Source organism: Dermacentor andersoni, chromosome 2 (genome assembly GCF_023375885.2).
Source record: "Dermacentor andersoni chromosome 2, qqDerAnde1_hic_scaffold, whole genome shotgun sequence".
Lineage (NCBI taxonomy): Eukaryota > Metazoa > Arthropoda > Arachnida > Ixodida > Ixodidae > Dermacentor > Dermacentor andersoni.
In genome coordinates, this window is record NC_092815.1 from 186,110,221 (window position 1) to 186,126,711 (window position 16,491).

Sequence of the window (16,491 nt, forward strand, 5' to 3'; positions counted from 1 at the left end):
GGTTTACTCCCCGCAAGGAGAAACGAACATTCTTCTCCTCAGGCATATTGGGTTCGGCATGGCGGAACGGACGGGTCATCTCTTCCGTGTGAATGGCAACGCTCTCGTTCGGGAGCTGCCCTCCGGCAACTAGCATAGCTCCTGCCCTTTCCTTGGGCACGACGCTCGTAAAGGTCTGCAGGAAGCCGTTGCGAAAGAGATCACATGTTGTTAGAATGGACTCTAGGTTCTCAACCCAGGTCCTCGCGAACTCTTCCAAGGAGAGGTATACACGACGCAACTTGCCCGGAGAGTTCCAGTTGTTGAACGTCGCGACCCTTTCGTATGTGTCCAGCCAGCTTTCGGGGTCTCCTGCTGAAGATCCGCGAAAGGTCGGTGGCTCCCTGGGTTATGGCTCCCTGACGGCTCGGCGGCTGCAGAGGCAATCCGCTGCAGAGACAAGCGGATTTCCTTTCTTGATCGACCGTCTGGGAGCGCTGAAATAGTGACGTTATGACGCGCCTTCTTCATTTTTTTATTTAGCGGGATTGGTTCAATGGCAAGTAAAATAAGCTCGATAAACACTTCAGTCGGCCATTTTTAAATGTGATCTACGGCTTTCGTATTGGCACTTTCTTGGTGAAGCCAATATTTAAAACGTTAGCTAGATAATCAGTTATACTAATTAACTGACTTAGCAAAACAAAAAATACTGCAGACTAGGCTGCGCGATTCTCAACACCACTGAGTTAATGTCAGCCCCTTAGCAGGCTTGGTTGTTTTTAAAGCACTGATTACTTTTAGCTCAGGCAATCTGTATATAGGGTGTTTTTTTTTAGCTGCACCAAATTTTTTTAAACATTGTCCATGGCAGATAGCACAATTCTAACCCTTGATCTAAATTACTCGATGAGGCGGCCAGTACTTCTACGAGAAATCAAAATATTCAATTGAATAATCAGCGTAATCTCCCGAATTTTATTTATTTATTTATTTATTTATTTATTTATTTATTTATTTATTTATTTATTTATTTATACATAATGCAGCCTCAATGAGGCTATTGCAGGAGTGGGATGAACATTAAACATACAAACATTTATAAACAAGCTTGCGTGAACTGTTTCAGTGGTAGTGAACGGATGTTGCCCAGTAAAGAATTCCAGACTTCAATTGTTGATGGAAAAAAGCTGCATTTAAAGTAATCAGTGCGGGCAAAAAAGGCTCCTCGTAGATGAGGGTTTGCAAAAACTCAAATAGGTATTTAGAGAGGAGAGACAAGGAGAATTGATTAAATTTGTGACGAAATTTTAGGCTTTCAAAATTGCGACGCTCTGCAAGAGGAGTCAGACCAAGTAGGGGAAGAGAATTAGACGGCCAAAAGTATTTGCCATATCTCCTACAAACAAAACGCACTGCCTTTTTTGCCCTGATTCTAGTTTTTTGATGTCACAGTGTCTGTTTGGATTCCATACAACGCAGCCATATTCGAGGATGGGCGAATGAGGGTTTTATATGTTACAAGTTTAGTTTCTTGAAGATGCAAGTAGCCTAGTCCTTTAAGGGCCTTCTTACAGGTGACATCAATATGTTTCGACCCTGATAAGTCGTGTGTTTGTAGGATACCTAAATATTTAAATTCGAACACTCTATTTAAAGTAATATTATTGAAGGCATAGGCAAAGAAGCAAGGGCATGAGCTTCGTGTAAAGGACATGGAGACAGTTTTGGAAAAGTTGATATTCAATTGTCATACTTTGTACCAGTTACAGAAGTCAGCGAAATAATTGTTAAGGACGACATGATCAGTTGGAGACTTAAATGTATGACACAAAGCGCAATCGTCAGCGAAAAGGCCTATCTTAAGTGAGGTGCGTAGGGGGACATCATTAATATAAAGCAGGAATAAAAGAAGACCCAGTACTGAGCCTTCGAGAACCCCTGATGAAACAGCCATCAAAGGTGAGTTAGTAGAGTTGAAATATAGATATTGTGAGCACTGGGAAAGAGAGTCCAATATCTAGCCAACCAACGAAGTATTCTTTAGCATAGCTCACAGCTCGTGCATAAGTTTAGGGTGTGAGACACTGTTGAAGGCCTTTGCAAAGTCTATAAAAAAAGCATCAATCTGGCCACCTATGTCTAAAGAGCTGCTGATGTCGTGAACGAATTCCGTCAGTTGGGTTATAGTGCTGAGGCCGCGTCTAAAACCATGCTGGAAAGTACATAAAATTTTGGTAGTTTCAAGAAACTCTATAATATTGCTGCATTATCTTCGTAGTGTCGAAATCCTGCATTTACGCTCCCAACGAACCAGAATTTACTTGATGTTCACGTCGACGCTGTCCCTTTGACGGCGTTAATAGATACTGGAGCCCAGGTGCCCATAATGAATTGTATAACCTCCGTCATCTACTGAGGAAGGTTCTCACGCCTGAACCTTCCTCAGTAGATGACACAGTCTTTTGCAGGACTTCTGGTGCTCGACGTAAGTCACCAAGTCGATAACGTCGTCAATGGAATAACGGCCACGCCTGAAACCGGCCACTGCATCTGGATATACCTGGTAATGTTCGAGTACCATTCTAGCCGTGCTATAACCATTCTATCCATTAGTTTTTCGATGCAACTGGCAAGCTCAATTGGTCGGTATGATGCAATGTCTACAGGCGACTTGTCAGGCTTGAGCAGTGGAATTAGGCGACTGGTCTTCCATTCCTGGGGAACCGTACCTGTCTGCCAGGAGCTGTTGAACAAGAGCAGGAGCACTATCCCAGCCTCTTCGCCAAGGTTACATAGGGCACGGTAGGTTATACCATCGGGTCTTTGTGAAGATGAACGCTTGCACAAGGCCAGTGCAGCTTCGAGTGCGTCCATGGAGAAAGGACTGTCAATGCGGGGGTCGCGTGAAATTGGTGAGTGGTGAAGCGCCGATTTTCCAGCGGAACTAGTTTTGCCAGCGATCCTCCTGCAGAAAGCTTCAGCGACGTCAATCTCGCTGCATTGTTGGTGAAGGGCCAAATACTTATAAGGATGGCACTGGTGAGGGGTTCCACAGAGGCCACCAACAGTTCTCCATATGTGAGACAAAGGTTTTCGTGGATCCAAGCACTCGCAGAATGACTTCGATCTTTGCGATGGAAGTTCGTCCATGCGACGCTGAATTTTCTTTCGAGTTCTTCTGGCCAACCTCAAGTCATGTACAGACTTCGTGCGCCTGTATCTTCGCTCTGCACGGCGACGAATTGCACGAAGCTTCTCAAGCTCAATGTCGTATTCGGTGCGTGTATATATTCTCAGAAGCGAATGTGTGGCAGCCTCTAGGGCACCCTTTATGATGTCCTCTAAGCTAGACGACAAGTCATCACTGCAGCTGTCTTCGACAGTTGATTTGAACATTGGCCATTCGATGCGTTGTGTGACGCCGACTAACTTGGAGCCCGTCAGCCCTTCACTCCTAAGATAAGTGGGTAGGTGGTCACTTCCCCGCGTTTCAATATCCGAAAACCACCTGACCTTTCCAGTGAAGGAGCGTAAAACAAAGGTGAGGTCCAGGCAGCTACAGTAGGCAGTTCCAAGGAGAAAGGTAGGGCCTCCATCATTTAACAAGCACAGTTTTTGTTCAGAGGCAAATGACACTAATCTTCTGCCTCTCGAGTTTATCTTACAACTTCCCCAGAGATGGTGATGGGCATTAAAATCTCCAGTCATCACCAAAGGCTGCGGAGTGGCTGTCGTGAGTCGCCGTAAACGCTCGCAGTCCAGCCGACTTCAGGGCGGTATGTAGGCTCCAACTACTGTGAAAGTGAGCTTGCTTTTCTTCACTGTGAGACATACGTACTGGTTTTCTTGGTCAGGTGGCACTGGATGATGGACATACGTAAGATCACGTCGTACAAATACGATGACTTTGCTGCAGTCTCCGTGGGTGGCGGACATGAAACACTCACACCCGGACAGTCTCATGTTATCTGATAGGGGCTCGCAGATGACGATGATTGGGAATTTATTCGTGAACGCAAACTGTCGAAAGTCCGACATGCGTGACCTAAGTCCTCTGACGTTCCACTGAAATATTGATGCGTTCCGGACTTCGTCACGAAACGACGGCTTCTGGAGAGCCATTATTTCAACCAAGAGCTGCAAGTACTACACTCAAAGTGTCCAGCAGCTGTAGCGCGCTTTGTGCGGACGAAGATTTCATGTTGGTAAGTATAACGCGAATAGCGTTCATGAGCGACCGCAGAATGTTGATGACCTGGAGATCATCAGCCAGCGTCGCGTCAACAGTTGCCGAAGCTGTCGAAGTTTGTGCGTTTTGGGGCAGCTTAGCAGGGAGTTGTGCCCTCGGTAGCTCAGGCCATTTTTCCGGACGGGCGAGCCTCTCCGCTTTGTTTGCTTTCCTTGTATCTGTCTTGGTGGCACTGTGCGTTGACTCGACAATCCTTCTGACGGAAGATGGCGTGTCCCTATCTGCAACTGCGGAATGTCGTGAACGTTTTCGGTGTCGATGCCGACGTCGCCGAACAGCGGCAGCAGTCTCTCGATGCGTTGAATTGCCCCGCACCGTTCGTTTTAGGATCGCGAATTCCTTCCCCACCTGCGGGCAATCCATTGATGAGGCCTTGTGAGGACCGCTGCAGTTAGGGCACTTTCGAACATGTGTGCTGCAGGCGTCTTCTGAATGGGACTCAGAGCTCCGCGGGCACACGACGTTGTTCACGCAGACACCCATTACGTGGCCAATCTTACAACACTTGAAACACTGGAGGGGCTTCGGTACGAATGGTCGTACTGGATGGCGGACATGTCCTACTTTGGCGTGGGAAGGTAGGCTGTCTCCTTCAAACAAGATCTTTACACAGCGTGTGTTTCCCAGTCTGAAAATCCTCGTAATGAAAGTGCTTTCTGTCGTTGGCTTGATCAGTATTGGCAATGCATTTTGACGGACACAAAAAAGCGAACGCGCTGTTCCTGTTTCTTTGGCAGCGCTTACGTTTGGTGTCCGCCGCGATAGCAAGAACGGCGCGAGCCAGTCTATTATGCCCCCGTGACATGTTTACCTTCTTGGTACCGAGACCCAAACTGGTTTTTCAAAAACACCATCAATAAATCCTCAGCATTAATTAAACACCAGTACATTTCAATTAAGCATCAGTTCATCAATCATGCATTAATTTCATTTAAAAATGACAACTCGAAAATGCCATGTTAGTATTCTAATGCTGCAGCGAACCTGAAATGAAGCATGCAACACTGAAAACAGCTGCTGTCTGGAGCGTTGCTGCAGACACCGGTATTCGGTCCAGTTATTTATACAATATTATGAGGTTCGTAGTCACTCACTTCAAGCACAATACTTTGGCACAGTCTTTATTCAGCCCGCTGTCACAAATGTCATCAGAAAGTCAATTCAAGTAACATGTCCCGTGTGCATACTCAGACAAGCACTATACATGTTGCGATCTGACAGGTTGATTACATTTTCTGATTAAGAACAGCAGCGAAGGTGCATTTGTTTATGTAAAGGTTAAACGCATGCAAATACAAAAAGGAACACGACTTCCATACAACTTCAGCCAACTCAAGTTAGCGTTATGATGTTGTCTAACATATGGAGCCACCATCTAGAAAAGAGCGAGACGTAGGTTTGTTTTGTACGTTACAGCATTTCTGAGTAGTTCTGGGGATCGGCTTTCGCCTTCAAGCAACACCACAGACAATCATTGCACGCATCAACCAGTGTTCGCGCATGAACCAGAAACAATAAAAACTAGTCATATTTACTGATGTTTCCGGCATCATTAAATACACGTTTCTGGTCCACTTCATTGCTTCACGATAGCACGAATGCAGCGAGAGACATTTTAGAACACAACAAACACTCCAGGGCACATCCATCATGGTTCCACACAGGCATGCCACTTGCGACGCTGACGCCATCTCTGGTCGCACCCTGCTGTGCCTTTGGCACATGCAAACGCAACCAAACACTGTGTTCGCCAGACAGCTTTTCACTGGTCACACGCCATGTTCCACCAAGATGGCGCTGATGCGGTGCAGTACCTGCGGCAGCGCGACGTCGTCGAGGCGACGCAACCGGGCCGCGATCGACATGCCGTGGTAGTGGCATTCGTCCCCGGTAGCCTCCGGTCGCGACCGTGCCGACGAGGACGACCGGTTCATGGCCACCAGCTGGCCGATGCAGGCGTCCAGGCTTTTCTGCAGCGATGCTTCTTCAACGCCGCGCAACGTGCTGTCGTCGTCATCATCGTCGACGTCTCGTCGCCGCCCCCTCCTGGAAACGAGCACATCGCAGGTTACCCGTTACAGCTAAACGCGAAGTTGTGTGCCGAATATGTGAGTGCCTCAAAAGTCAGAGGAAAGTTGACGTCTAGACTTCGCCGCCTTTTCATTCGTAAGTGGTCTTTGCTAGTGGTCGCCTGCCTTGGCTAATGATATGGGATTATCTGACATGTGGTCTACAGACTCCGAAATTGCACGCTTTGGCAAGCAAGCGCCATCTTCGAGGTCATGCTTTCCTCTTGCAAACCATCCTAGCCACAGTGTTTTTTTTTTTTTTGGAAATAAGGGCCCCGTTTTTATTATTATTGCTATTGTTTCTCACAACATTTAACAAATCTTGCTCTTCGCGCTTGCACTGGAATTCAGCAGGAAGTAGGAAGATTTTTGTCCGCATCATTCGATAAAGCTTATGATATTTTTTTTATAGTCCACGTTTTCCAAGAAAAAGTGATAAGCCGCTGTCGTATGCAAATTAAAACCGCAGCTGTGTTTATTGCTTCTTCCAAGCAGCTCGTAAAATTAATCAGCCGTATTTCACCGTGTTAAGTGATTTTTCGCGGCACAGCTGTGTTAATACCAATAGAATGGCAGTGTAACTACGTTCTCAAAGTGACTGGTGGCTTCACATGGCGAAATTTCTAGCCGGCTTTCACTGAAACCATTATATAAAACTTTTAAGTATTATTCGAAACGAGCAAGGTGACTTCGAAACTATCAAAGTAACTTTTTTATCCCATGGAAGCACTAAAATGAATGCAAAGTTGCTTTTCGACCTTTTCTCTTGAAAGCGTTCCACTTATTAAGCCGTATTCCAAAACATTGAAACAATGGGCAGAATGTTAATTTAATATTCAAACAAGCGGGATCTTGAACAGTTTCCTTTAATCAAATTTTCATTTTGTTGTGGAGGATATTTGGCCATGCGATGCCAATTATTTTACCTCGTTTGCAGAGAAGTATGCGCGTGTTTGTCCGCATTCCTCTGATCATTTAAGTATAAAAGCTGGTGAATTCGTTCCCTCCATATTGTCCGCAAATATATTATCAGTCCGGCCATATTAGGATCAGATAATCACCAAGCCGCGTTTCTTTAATGCACATATACGTTACAAAGGAAAGAAGCAGCGTTAGGGGGCAGCCAACATCCAACATTATAAATAACTTCATGCTTTAGACTAGCTGGATTCTTGAGTAATGTTTCGCGCGTTTATGCAGTTCCCTTACAGATTTGAAGCGCCACCGGGTTCTGGAGAAGAGGGATGATCCATCCGGTGCACATCGACAGTGTCTGCGTCATGGCTGTTTTCTAGTGTCATCCCAGCAGGCGCCCTGTTGTCAGAACGAGCGTCAGAAAGTCATTGGGTAGTTCATGAAAATATAAATCGACTACATTCGTGGCGACATGACAAAGACCTGGCTTTCCAAAAGCAAAAGATAGTGTTTACCCAAGAGCTAACTTCCAGCCAGTGTCACTGACAGAAACCAAATTGTTGGATGCTGATTTTAGCGGACATCAGCGCGCACGGATATGAACGCGGGGTTGCGTTAATTAAGAGACCGGATTATAACACAGCTACATATTCCACAGATATATGACTGGTTGGGAGCAACTGAATAAATAACATAGAAATTCCAACCAAATTTACTTTTATTATAAAAACCCAATGTTTCCGAACACGACCGGCTCTTTGAGCAAGGATGAGATAGTACTATATGCGTTTTTTTTTAACACTTTGCAAAGGCGCGCGGACACTTTTCGCAGTCGTTGAGAGTAAACGGCAGGAATTATTCCTGGCGAACGACAGATGTTACCCGACGTCGTGGAGGAGGAGGAGGAGGAGGAGGAGGAGGAGGAAAGAACTTTATTGGGTCCTGAGGAACCCCTTCCCACCCACTCTTGGTTTAGTGGTCGGCAGGGGTCGCGGGCCGCACCCACGTTGGGACGGGAAGCCCGTGAGCCTCCGCCCTTTCGTGAGCCCTCTGGACGGCCCGAAGCTGGGTCTGGTGGTCGTCGCTTCGCAGGGCGTCCATCCAGTCTTCTTCTTTGCTGAACACGGTGCCGCTTAACGCGGAGCATTGCCAAAGCATGTGCGCCGACGTCGTGGACAATTGCTTTTTTGCGTGGTGCATGAAGGCATCCGAGGTGAACAATTTGCTCACTTGAACTACATCGATCCGGCTATACAGTTTACAGTGGAACGCGATAATTCTGGTTTTCTCCCTTTCTTGGATGTTCTCGCGCAATGTGAGCGACCGTACCCGTATTTTCCGTATTCAGAAAACCGGCACATACACGACGATAACTACACTTTAATTCTAATCACTCCACCTGCCCCAACTTTCCTGTAGTCCGAAGCCTGGTCAAAAGAGCCGAAACAATTTGCTGGCCTCCATACCTTCAGAAAGAAGAACACAGTAAGCCGTGACCTGAGCAAGAGTGGTTGCAAAAACAAGCATCTTCCAGTCTGACGCCAGCATGATTTTTTTTTTTTTTCACACTGGATCGCATTAAGGACGCTGGCACTCGCTGAGAGTCATGGGACCCCGGTGAGATGGCTGGATAAGAGCTGTGTTACAACGGACGAGACGCTGGTTTCACTACTATGACGCTGGGGCGCACTGGTAAATGCTGTAAACGCTGCAGTTCACTGGCTAGTACTGGAAACTGAGCTGATTTCGTTTGTGCCGCACTTGTTCCAGTACGCAAGGAGTATTGGCGCTGTTGAATATTAGATGTTTGATACAATTTTATCGGGAGATACTAGTTTACTGTCCTACACAACGGTACATTTTTGTAAGTGTCAATTTCGTGTCACAACCTGGAAAAAAAGTTGCGCGAGCTGCTCCGTTTATGCGTGCATATACGTGACACTGCGAGATCAATTTTGTTTTCTGCATTTTCGTTTTGGCTGCGCGGATAGCTATGTTCTTGAGTAAAAATACGCAGTTGCAGGTAACGCCTCGTTTCTTAGTACTATGTATTTATTTATCCTTTATTCACATGGCGTCAGCAAGGGCTCATTGCGCAGCAGTAGTCCATGTTTACATTTCGTGCAACTTCACCGCACTTGTTATGTCAGTGTCCGTGACGCGTTCCTGTAATGGATTTAGATTTGTTTATAATAGATGACTGCGCATTTTGGCAGTGTTGTGGAGTCGACACACAATGAACAAACCCTGCATGCGTTCGAATGCATCCGAACGGATCCCAGAAAGCCGGCCACTGAATCATATCATCTCACCGATAACAAAGCTGAGGCACTTCGAGCGCTTCCAGTTTTCCTAGTGTACTGAAATGTAGTAGGAAAAAGGTTCTGAAGATCAAATATAGCTGCTCCGAGATCGTTCCCTTCCACGGAAGGTTAGGCAAAGCGTACCCGCCGAGTCCGTCTACACGCTACACGTCTTGGCTCAGGCAGTCTAACGAGGAAAAATCACTCTATAGTTCAGCTTTCGCATCAGTGTTTTTAAGCAAACCATTGTTTTCATGCCTGCAGGGTCAGCACAAAAAGCGATGACCACCGATGTGACGTCTTACAAACATACCTATATTTGCTGTCTTCAATGTTTGCTGCCAGCCGCAATAACCTACGCTTCTCTGAGAGAGATCTGTGACTACACAGGCGCGTCGATAAGAGCACATTGTTTACCTAAGAAAATGCTTCATTTCGCTTGCGCAAAGAAGAAGAAAGGTTATCGAAATCGGCAGTAACGGCCCGTAGAGCGTGCCGAGTCGGCGGTTCACTTAAGACGTTTTTCGAAGTTAAAATACGAAACGCATAAGAAAATCAGTGTTCTGGCACTTGAAGTCATACCATTTAATACGGACAACTTTTTCTTTCTGATGGAGGCGTAAGTTTTAGTAGCGGGACGATAGCGCAACTGCTATGTAGGTGCGAGACATGTCTGTGTGAAACTGAAACTGTGCCTAGGTGTTGACATGGTAAATTATTCTCAAATGACTACATTAGGACGAGCCATACTGCTAAAGTACCAGGCTGTTGCTATTTTTATTTTTTTATATCTATGCGGTTCCCAGGCACCGCGTTTTTCTCGCTCTAGCACTACTTTTCCCATAAATATCCAGGGCCTTCCAGTATGACGCGCCAGCCCAGCGCTCGAGCATCCAGCGCGCGGCACTGTGCCCACATTCCGGCATGGTGCTGGACACTGGGTACTGGGTTTTGGAATAGGGAAGCAATTTTCACCGCTATCTCCGCCCACGGAACGAGCACGAAAGGACTACGGCGGCTGCCAACCCACCCTGGCAACGGCGCCGTGTCTCGATGCCTTACGTTCGAGGAGTAGCGAGACGTTAGTGAGTTTTAGTGTGTCAGGCATTTCGGTAAACGCAAGTGGGTGGGAATGAGTGGACCGAATGAGCGGAGGCGCAAATGTGAATGACGTGCACAATGCAGGCCACGTAATCACAGCTAATATTGGCGCAACCAAGTGTATTTCAATATGCTGCAAGTGTACATTTCTTGCAGCAGCATGATTACGCGGCTGTCGAAAATTTGCACCAGCAGCGAAGTAGAGTACTGTGGGTCACAGTGTGGTGCCTCGATACACTCTTTATTAGCGCCGACGCAGTCACATGTGGTTCACCTGTACCTTCTGTACTTAAATTCATTTATCTCATCTTTCCCAAGTACAGACTAACCAACCGGAGGTATTTTCTTGTTTTAATCATTGTTATTTTTTCCAATTATCTCTCTCCCACTCCCTTCTAGCAGTGAGGGGTGTCAATCGGGCCCCTGGCGTAAGCTGACTTGACATGTCTACTTGCACGTCTATGCATGTCAGCGCATGTGAATGCGCTCGCCAAATGGAGTGATTCTTGACATAGCAGAAATGTACCCCTGCCTGTATTACAAATGCATTTGTCCCCTCTCGCCACATGAGAAAATTTGTAGAAATGGTGCTTCCGGACGGGCATAAGTGTGGCTAGGCAAGTTTCTCATCCACATTCAAGTTGATGACACATAACAAATATCACAGTTTCGCATTAAGCGTGAACCAATGAGTCTGATAGCGACGTTTCAGAATATCACTTTACAAAAGCATTGACTATTACACAATTTAAAGCACGTAGTTCCTTAAACCGTATAACGGATTGCAGTACACATACCCTTGCTAACAGGCATTACATACATAAACATATCTCGATGACCGTGAACGCTCACTGTCGCAACACTGGCGTTATAAAGAACGCCGGCCTAAGACAGCGAACGCTTCGCGATGTCTCACGTTTCAACGCGTCTCCGAAATTTCAGATTACATGACCTCCGACACAGGCGCCGTGGAAGACAGCGCACATAAAGTGCCCAGCCATCCCAGCTCGCCACAAACTTCGCACCCGCCGCAGATTATTTCCAAATTAGGCCACTTGGCCGCGTATGCGCTGATAGCCAAGCACAGTCAGGACAGAGATTGAGGAGGAGACGTGCGTTCACCTGCCCCTTCTAGCGCGCGTTCAGACGCTTTTCCCTTGCACGCGATGGAACACGAGACCTCAATCATTGGGCTGGCGCGAGGACGGCGCGCATCAAGTCACCATCCTTTACAGCTCATCCTTGCATACTTTCCTTCGCCACCCAGCATACGGCGTGCGATTTTATCGTACTTACCCTTTAAACGGCACCTCAAGGTGACGCCAACCCGAAAGCTTTCCTGGAGTATCTTATAATTGTTATCGCCATAAAATTAATAACAACGCAGTGCAAATTCATTACAGCGCGCAGAAATGAGGTTCGGCTCCAATGCGAAGAAGCCATCCTTCATCTTTATTCCCAGATTTGTCAATCTGCCATTCCTTTCAGGCTTGGGTCACCATAAAAACATTTCTCGTGTATATCTTTGTATATTTCGCATACGGAATACCAAAGCAAGTTAACCATAATTGCGTGTTTTTGGCACACTCACTATGTGGTTTGTTTCAACGGGACACAATATGGCAGTCATGTACGCGAGAAACCGCATATGGAATCGTGGGTTTGATTCCCACATCGCGGTCGCTCCATTCCAACAGGGATTGGATTGGATTGTAAAACTTTATTTGTCCAACAGATGTAGGGAAGGCTTTAAGCCTTCCCACCTAGACGACGGCCAGGAGTCCTTGGACCCTAGCGGCGGTTTCGGCCAGTTGGACGGTCTTCAATTGAATCTCCGGATCGGAGCTGAGTAATAAGGTCTCCCATTGCTCTAAAGACATTATTCTTCCCTCAGAGGGAGCCTGTGGGCATTCCCACAGAATGTGATTAAGATTAGCCCTGGCTTTACATAGCTTACACTGGCTGGAGTACTGACCCGGGTAGTAGAGGCTGCACGACACCGGGCTTGGAAACGAGTTGGTTTGCAGGCGACGCCAAGTGGAGGCCTGGCTCTTGTTTAAGGATGCATCAGCCGGAGGATATTTAACCCGCCCTAGTCTGTAGTGTTGTGTGATCTCTCTGTAGCACACTAAGCGGTCTCGCCCTGTGAAGCCTTCGGCTAGCCCACCAGCTCGGAATGTAAGTCCTCGAGCTAATTCGTGGGCCGCCTCGTTCCCAGCGAGGGAGGCGTGCGCAGGTGCCCATATTATTTCAATTTTCCTGCTATCTCTGCAGGTCTGCAGGATTCTGTTCGCCTCGGGAGAAATTCTGCCTCTGGCAAAGTTCATCACCGCAACCTTAGAGTCGCTGACTATAATTTTGGCTGAAGTACTTGCAATTGCAAGTGCTATGGCAGATTCTTCTCCAATCTGAGAGCAATCCGTTGGAACTGTGCCACTGGCTATCAATCTAGTTTCAGCGCTCGCTACAGCTAGCGCCATGCGGCCGTTGCCATAGTCTGCAGCATCAACGTAGAGCACGTCCTTCGAGTTTTTGAAACGCTTCTCAAGAGCCTCCGCCCGTTTCTCTCTGCGTTCCTTGTGATGGATTGGGTGCATGTTTTGAGGTAGTGGTGGGATTATTAGTCGATTCCGCACGCTTCGCGGCAGGTCGACTTTGATGCCTTCTTGCCCCTCATAGTTTATGCCCAGCCTAGCTAGGATTTTCCTGCCCGTAGGGCTTCCCGCAAGTCTCTCATACTGCGAGATTTTCACTGCTTCAATAATCTCCTCAAGAGTGTTGTGGAGCCCCAGAGCTAAAAGCTTTTCATTTGCAGTGCGGATGGGAAGCCCCAGCGCCTGTTTTATACTTTTACGTATGATGCCCTCAATCTTCTTCTTCTCGAATGACCTGCTTATGTGGCTCCCTTCCTCAATTTTAGGTCATTCCAACAGGGAAAAAATTCAAAACCTCTGGTATTACCTGGCTTGGAGTGGACGGCAAGGATATCAAAGATATCAAACTTGTGTGGGGCCTTCCATGACGGTTCATTGTCTCTTTGGTATGCTAAAACCCACTAATCCACATATAAATCCGTCAATCACTGAAGAAACAATCGCGCGTCGTTTTTTTCCCACCATCGCCAGTTTTCATTTACGATTCTGTTTCATTTACACCCTAGTTACACGGGCGTGCTAACCAGTCAAGACGCACCTCAGTTATCGGACTGAACTATGGTTACCGGTAACTGCAGATGGACATATGTTACACGGGACAACCTGCCCTCAGTTAGTGCCGCTGCAGCGCTGTTAAGCAGGTCACGTGATACTCATTACTTCGAATGAAAATATATTTCTTTAGCTGTTCTTTCTAAGTATATTGACATAAAAACTGTGTTTTCTTTAAAATATGTCCGTCGTATTAGCATCTGCCCTCTATGACTATACTGCTTGCTAAATTGCTTTCACGGGATTTGGCAGCAGTTAGAGCCAGTCAGTCAACTGTGGGCCAAAGTCTATTTCACGGTCGGTACGAAAGCAAAGGCAATCCATTGCTGGATTGGTATGTTTACCTGAGCACGTGCGCTGTGATTAGCTGTGATCCCTGAGTTTCTGGCACGTTTCTCGCATGTGTACGTTATTGCTTGTTGTTTTTTTTTTTTTCTGTTGGCGTTTCTGCCAGCTTTGCTCCGGTCACACTAACTGTTCGATGGCGTTGGGCAACGTTGTATTCTGCAATGGGGACGAAGACCTCGACGACTTCTCCATTATGTTTGCCGCTCAACGAACAGCGCTGCACAACAAGCAGATGGAAGTGCTCCGTGTACTGCAAGACATTGAGGAACTCGAACAGGAAAGAGAGAACGCTGAAAGGCAGTGTCGTCTACTCTTGGCCACGGCTGTTCGGCTTTGTTCCCGTGAGTGGCATGTGTAGTCGCACCCGCGGGCACAGTCGTGGTATGAAGACACGCTCCCGCACTTTCCCGAAAGCGTATTCAAGGAAAACTTCCGACTCAATCGGGGCACGTTGCGATATATTGTGAGTGTGTGCGAATCGATGGCACGGCAAGACACGAATATGCGCAGAGCCATCCCCCTGGAGAATCGCGTGGAGATTGCTTTGTATCGGCTGGCTATATCCGCTGAAGACAAAACCGTGGCCACTCTCTTTGACGACCAGCCACTCGTCCGTTAATATAATATTCCGCCAGTTTTGCAGTGTTGTTGTGCGCCGCCTCGAACCGCGGTACGTGCGGTTCCCCTCGGCACAAGGGCTAGTAGGGCATCTGCGTCAGTTTAACACTGTTACAGGGTTTCCTCAAGGAATGGCATGGCGCCCTGGATGGCTGTCATATTGAAGTCTGCCCTCCGAAGGAGCACGCCGCCAACTACTTCAACTCTAAAGGGTGGTACAGCACCATTCTTCTCGCTGTTATTTATCAACGCTACAGAGTTTTACGCGAACGTTGGATCCCCGGGTCGAATACATGATGCGGCAATATTCGAGCGGTCACGTCTGCAAAGTGTACTGAGTAGAAATTTGTTCAGGTTGGATGCCAAATCAATTGAAGGAGTATCGGTTGGCCCTGTTCGCTTGGCTGGCCAAGCATTCATTTAATGAAACCTTTTGCAAGGCCAGGTTGTACTGGCTCAGTATCGCATATGTTCAATTATAATCTGTCATGCGGTAGACGTGTTGTTGAAAATGCCTTCAGGCGACTGAAAGCGCGGTTCTGAATCATGCATAAGGGCCTGGAATGTGATATCGATAACGTAAATTACATCATCCGTACTTGCCGAGTTTTGAACATCTGTGAGCAGCTAAAAGATCCCTGTGATGCAAGCTAGATTGAATTTGTGCGCAATGAAGATGCAAGACGGGTTCAGCCAGTGTGTACAAGCAGTCATAATGAGCCACTAGGAGTGGAAGTAAGAAATGCACTTGCAAAGCATATTGCCGCACACCGGATCACCTAACTGTTTTGAATCACCTCACTTTTAGGAGACACCATGAGGCAGTGACAAGCACTCAGTCTACATTATATATGCTGCACAAATTCCATTTGCAGTTTGTGAGAATTGTGCAAGAAGTTGTATGTCTACTACAAGCGAGGTCTCTCTTTTAGTGCAGTGCTCGATGAGGAAACTTTCTTACACCGACCATGGATATTACTCCTTACTTTTCTAGTGTGTTGTGAAGATTACCTAGCGTGCAATGTAAATGTACTGTCTGCTTTGGTTTTCATGTACTCGCTTGTGTGTCACTTATGCCACTTATGGCTCCGCTCTTGGTATCTTTTCGTATTGTTAATCATTGGTAGACTACAGAAGGCTGGAGTAGATTAGTGCTTTTTATATTCAAAGTCAAGAAAGGCACCGACAGATGGAAGCGCACTGTGTGGATAGAAGTTGCATAAACAAGGCTAAAGTGCCTCATAAACGCTCATATGTCCACACCACAACACTGCGACAACGGCGACAACTCCCAGTTATATGTTACGTGCGAACTACTAAAAAACGCGGCGTCCTCTTCATTTGCGTGATTTCGTTCAAGAATTTAGCTATCCGCCCAGTCAAAAGGGTAAAAGCAAAAAACGAAAGTGTTCTTCAGTGTCAAATCTGCATGAATAAACAGGGCAGTTCACGCACCTTTATTCCAAGCTGCGACACGAAATAGTTTTATGACCCCAAAATATAGCGTTATTTGCGACAAATGACTAGTATCAAGCGATGAAACTGTATAAAGCATTTGATATTCAGCAGCGCTCGTCCTTGCGTACTGGAACCAGAGCGGCACAAACGCAACCAGCGCAGTTTACAGTGCGAACCAGCGAACTGTAGAACCAGCGCCTGTACACCAAAAACCAGTGCGCCCTAGCGTCATGGCCGTGGAA

General features: G+C 46.8%; 1 protein-coding gene across 2 annotated transcripts in view; it reads right to left on the minus strand.

Annotated features, from left to right (window-relative positions):
• Nucleotides 1-5,336: 5,336 nt before the first annotated feature.
• Nucleotides 5,337-16,491, minus strand: part of LOC126540821 (uncharacterized) — a 48,986-nt gene continuing 37,831 nt past the window's right edge. For both annotated transcript variants that reach the window (XM_055075967.2, XM_055075966.2), the window contains 2 exons: nucleotides 7,510-7,614; nucleotides 5,337-6,277 (listed from right to left, as the gene is read on the minus strand). In XM_055075967.2, coding sequence (XP_054931942.2) covers nucleotides 6,001-6,277; nucleotides 7,510-7,614 — 382 coding nt within the window. In that variant the 3' untranslated portion in view covers nucleotides 5,337-6,000. The remainder of the gene's footprint in view (nucleotides 6,278-7,509; nucleotides 7,615-16,491) is intronic.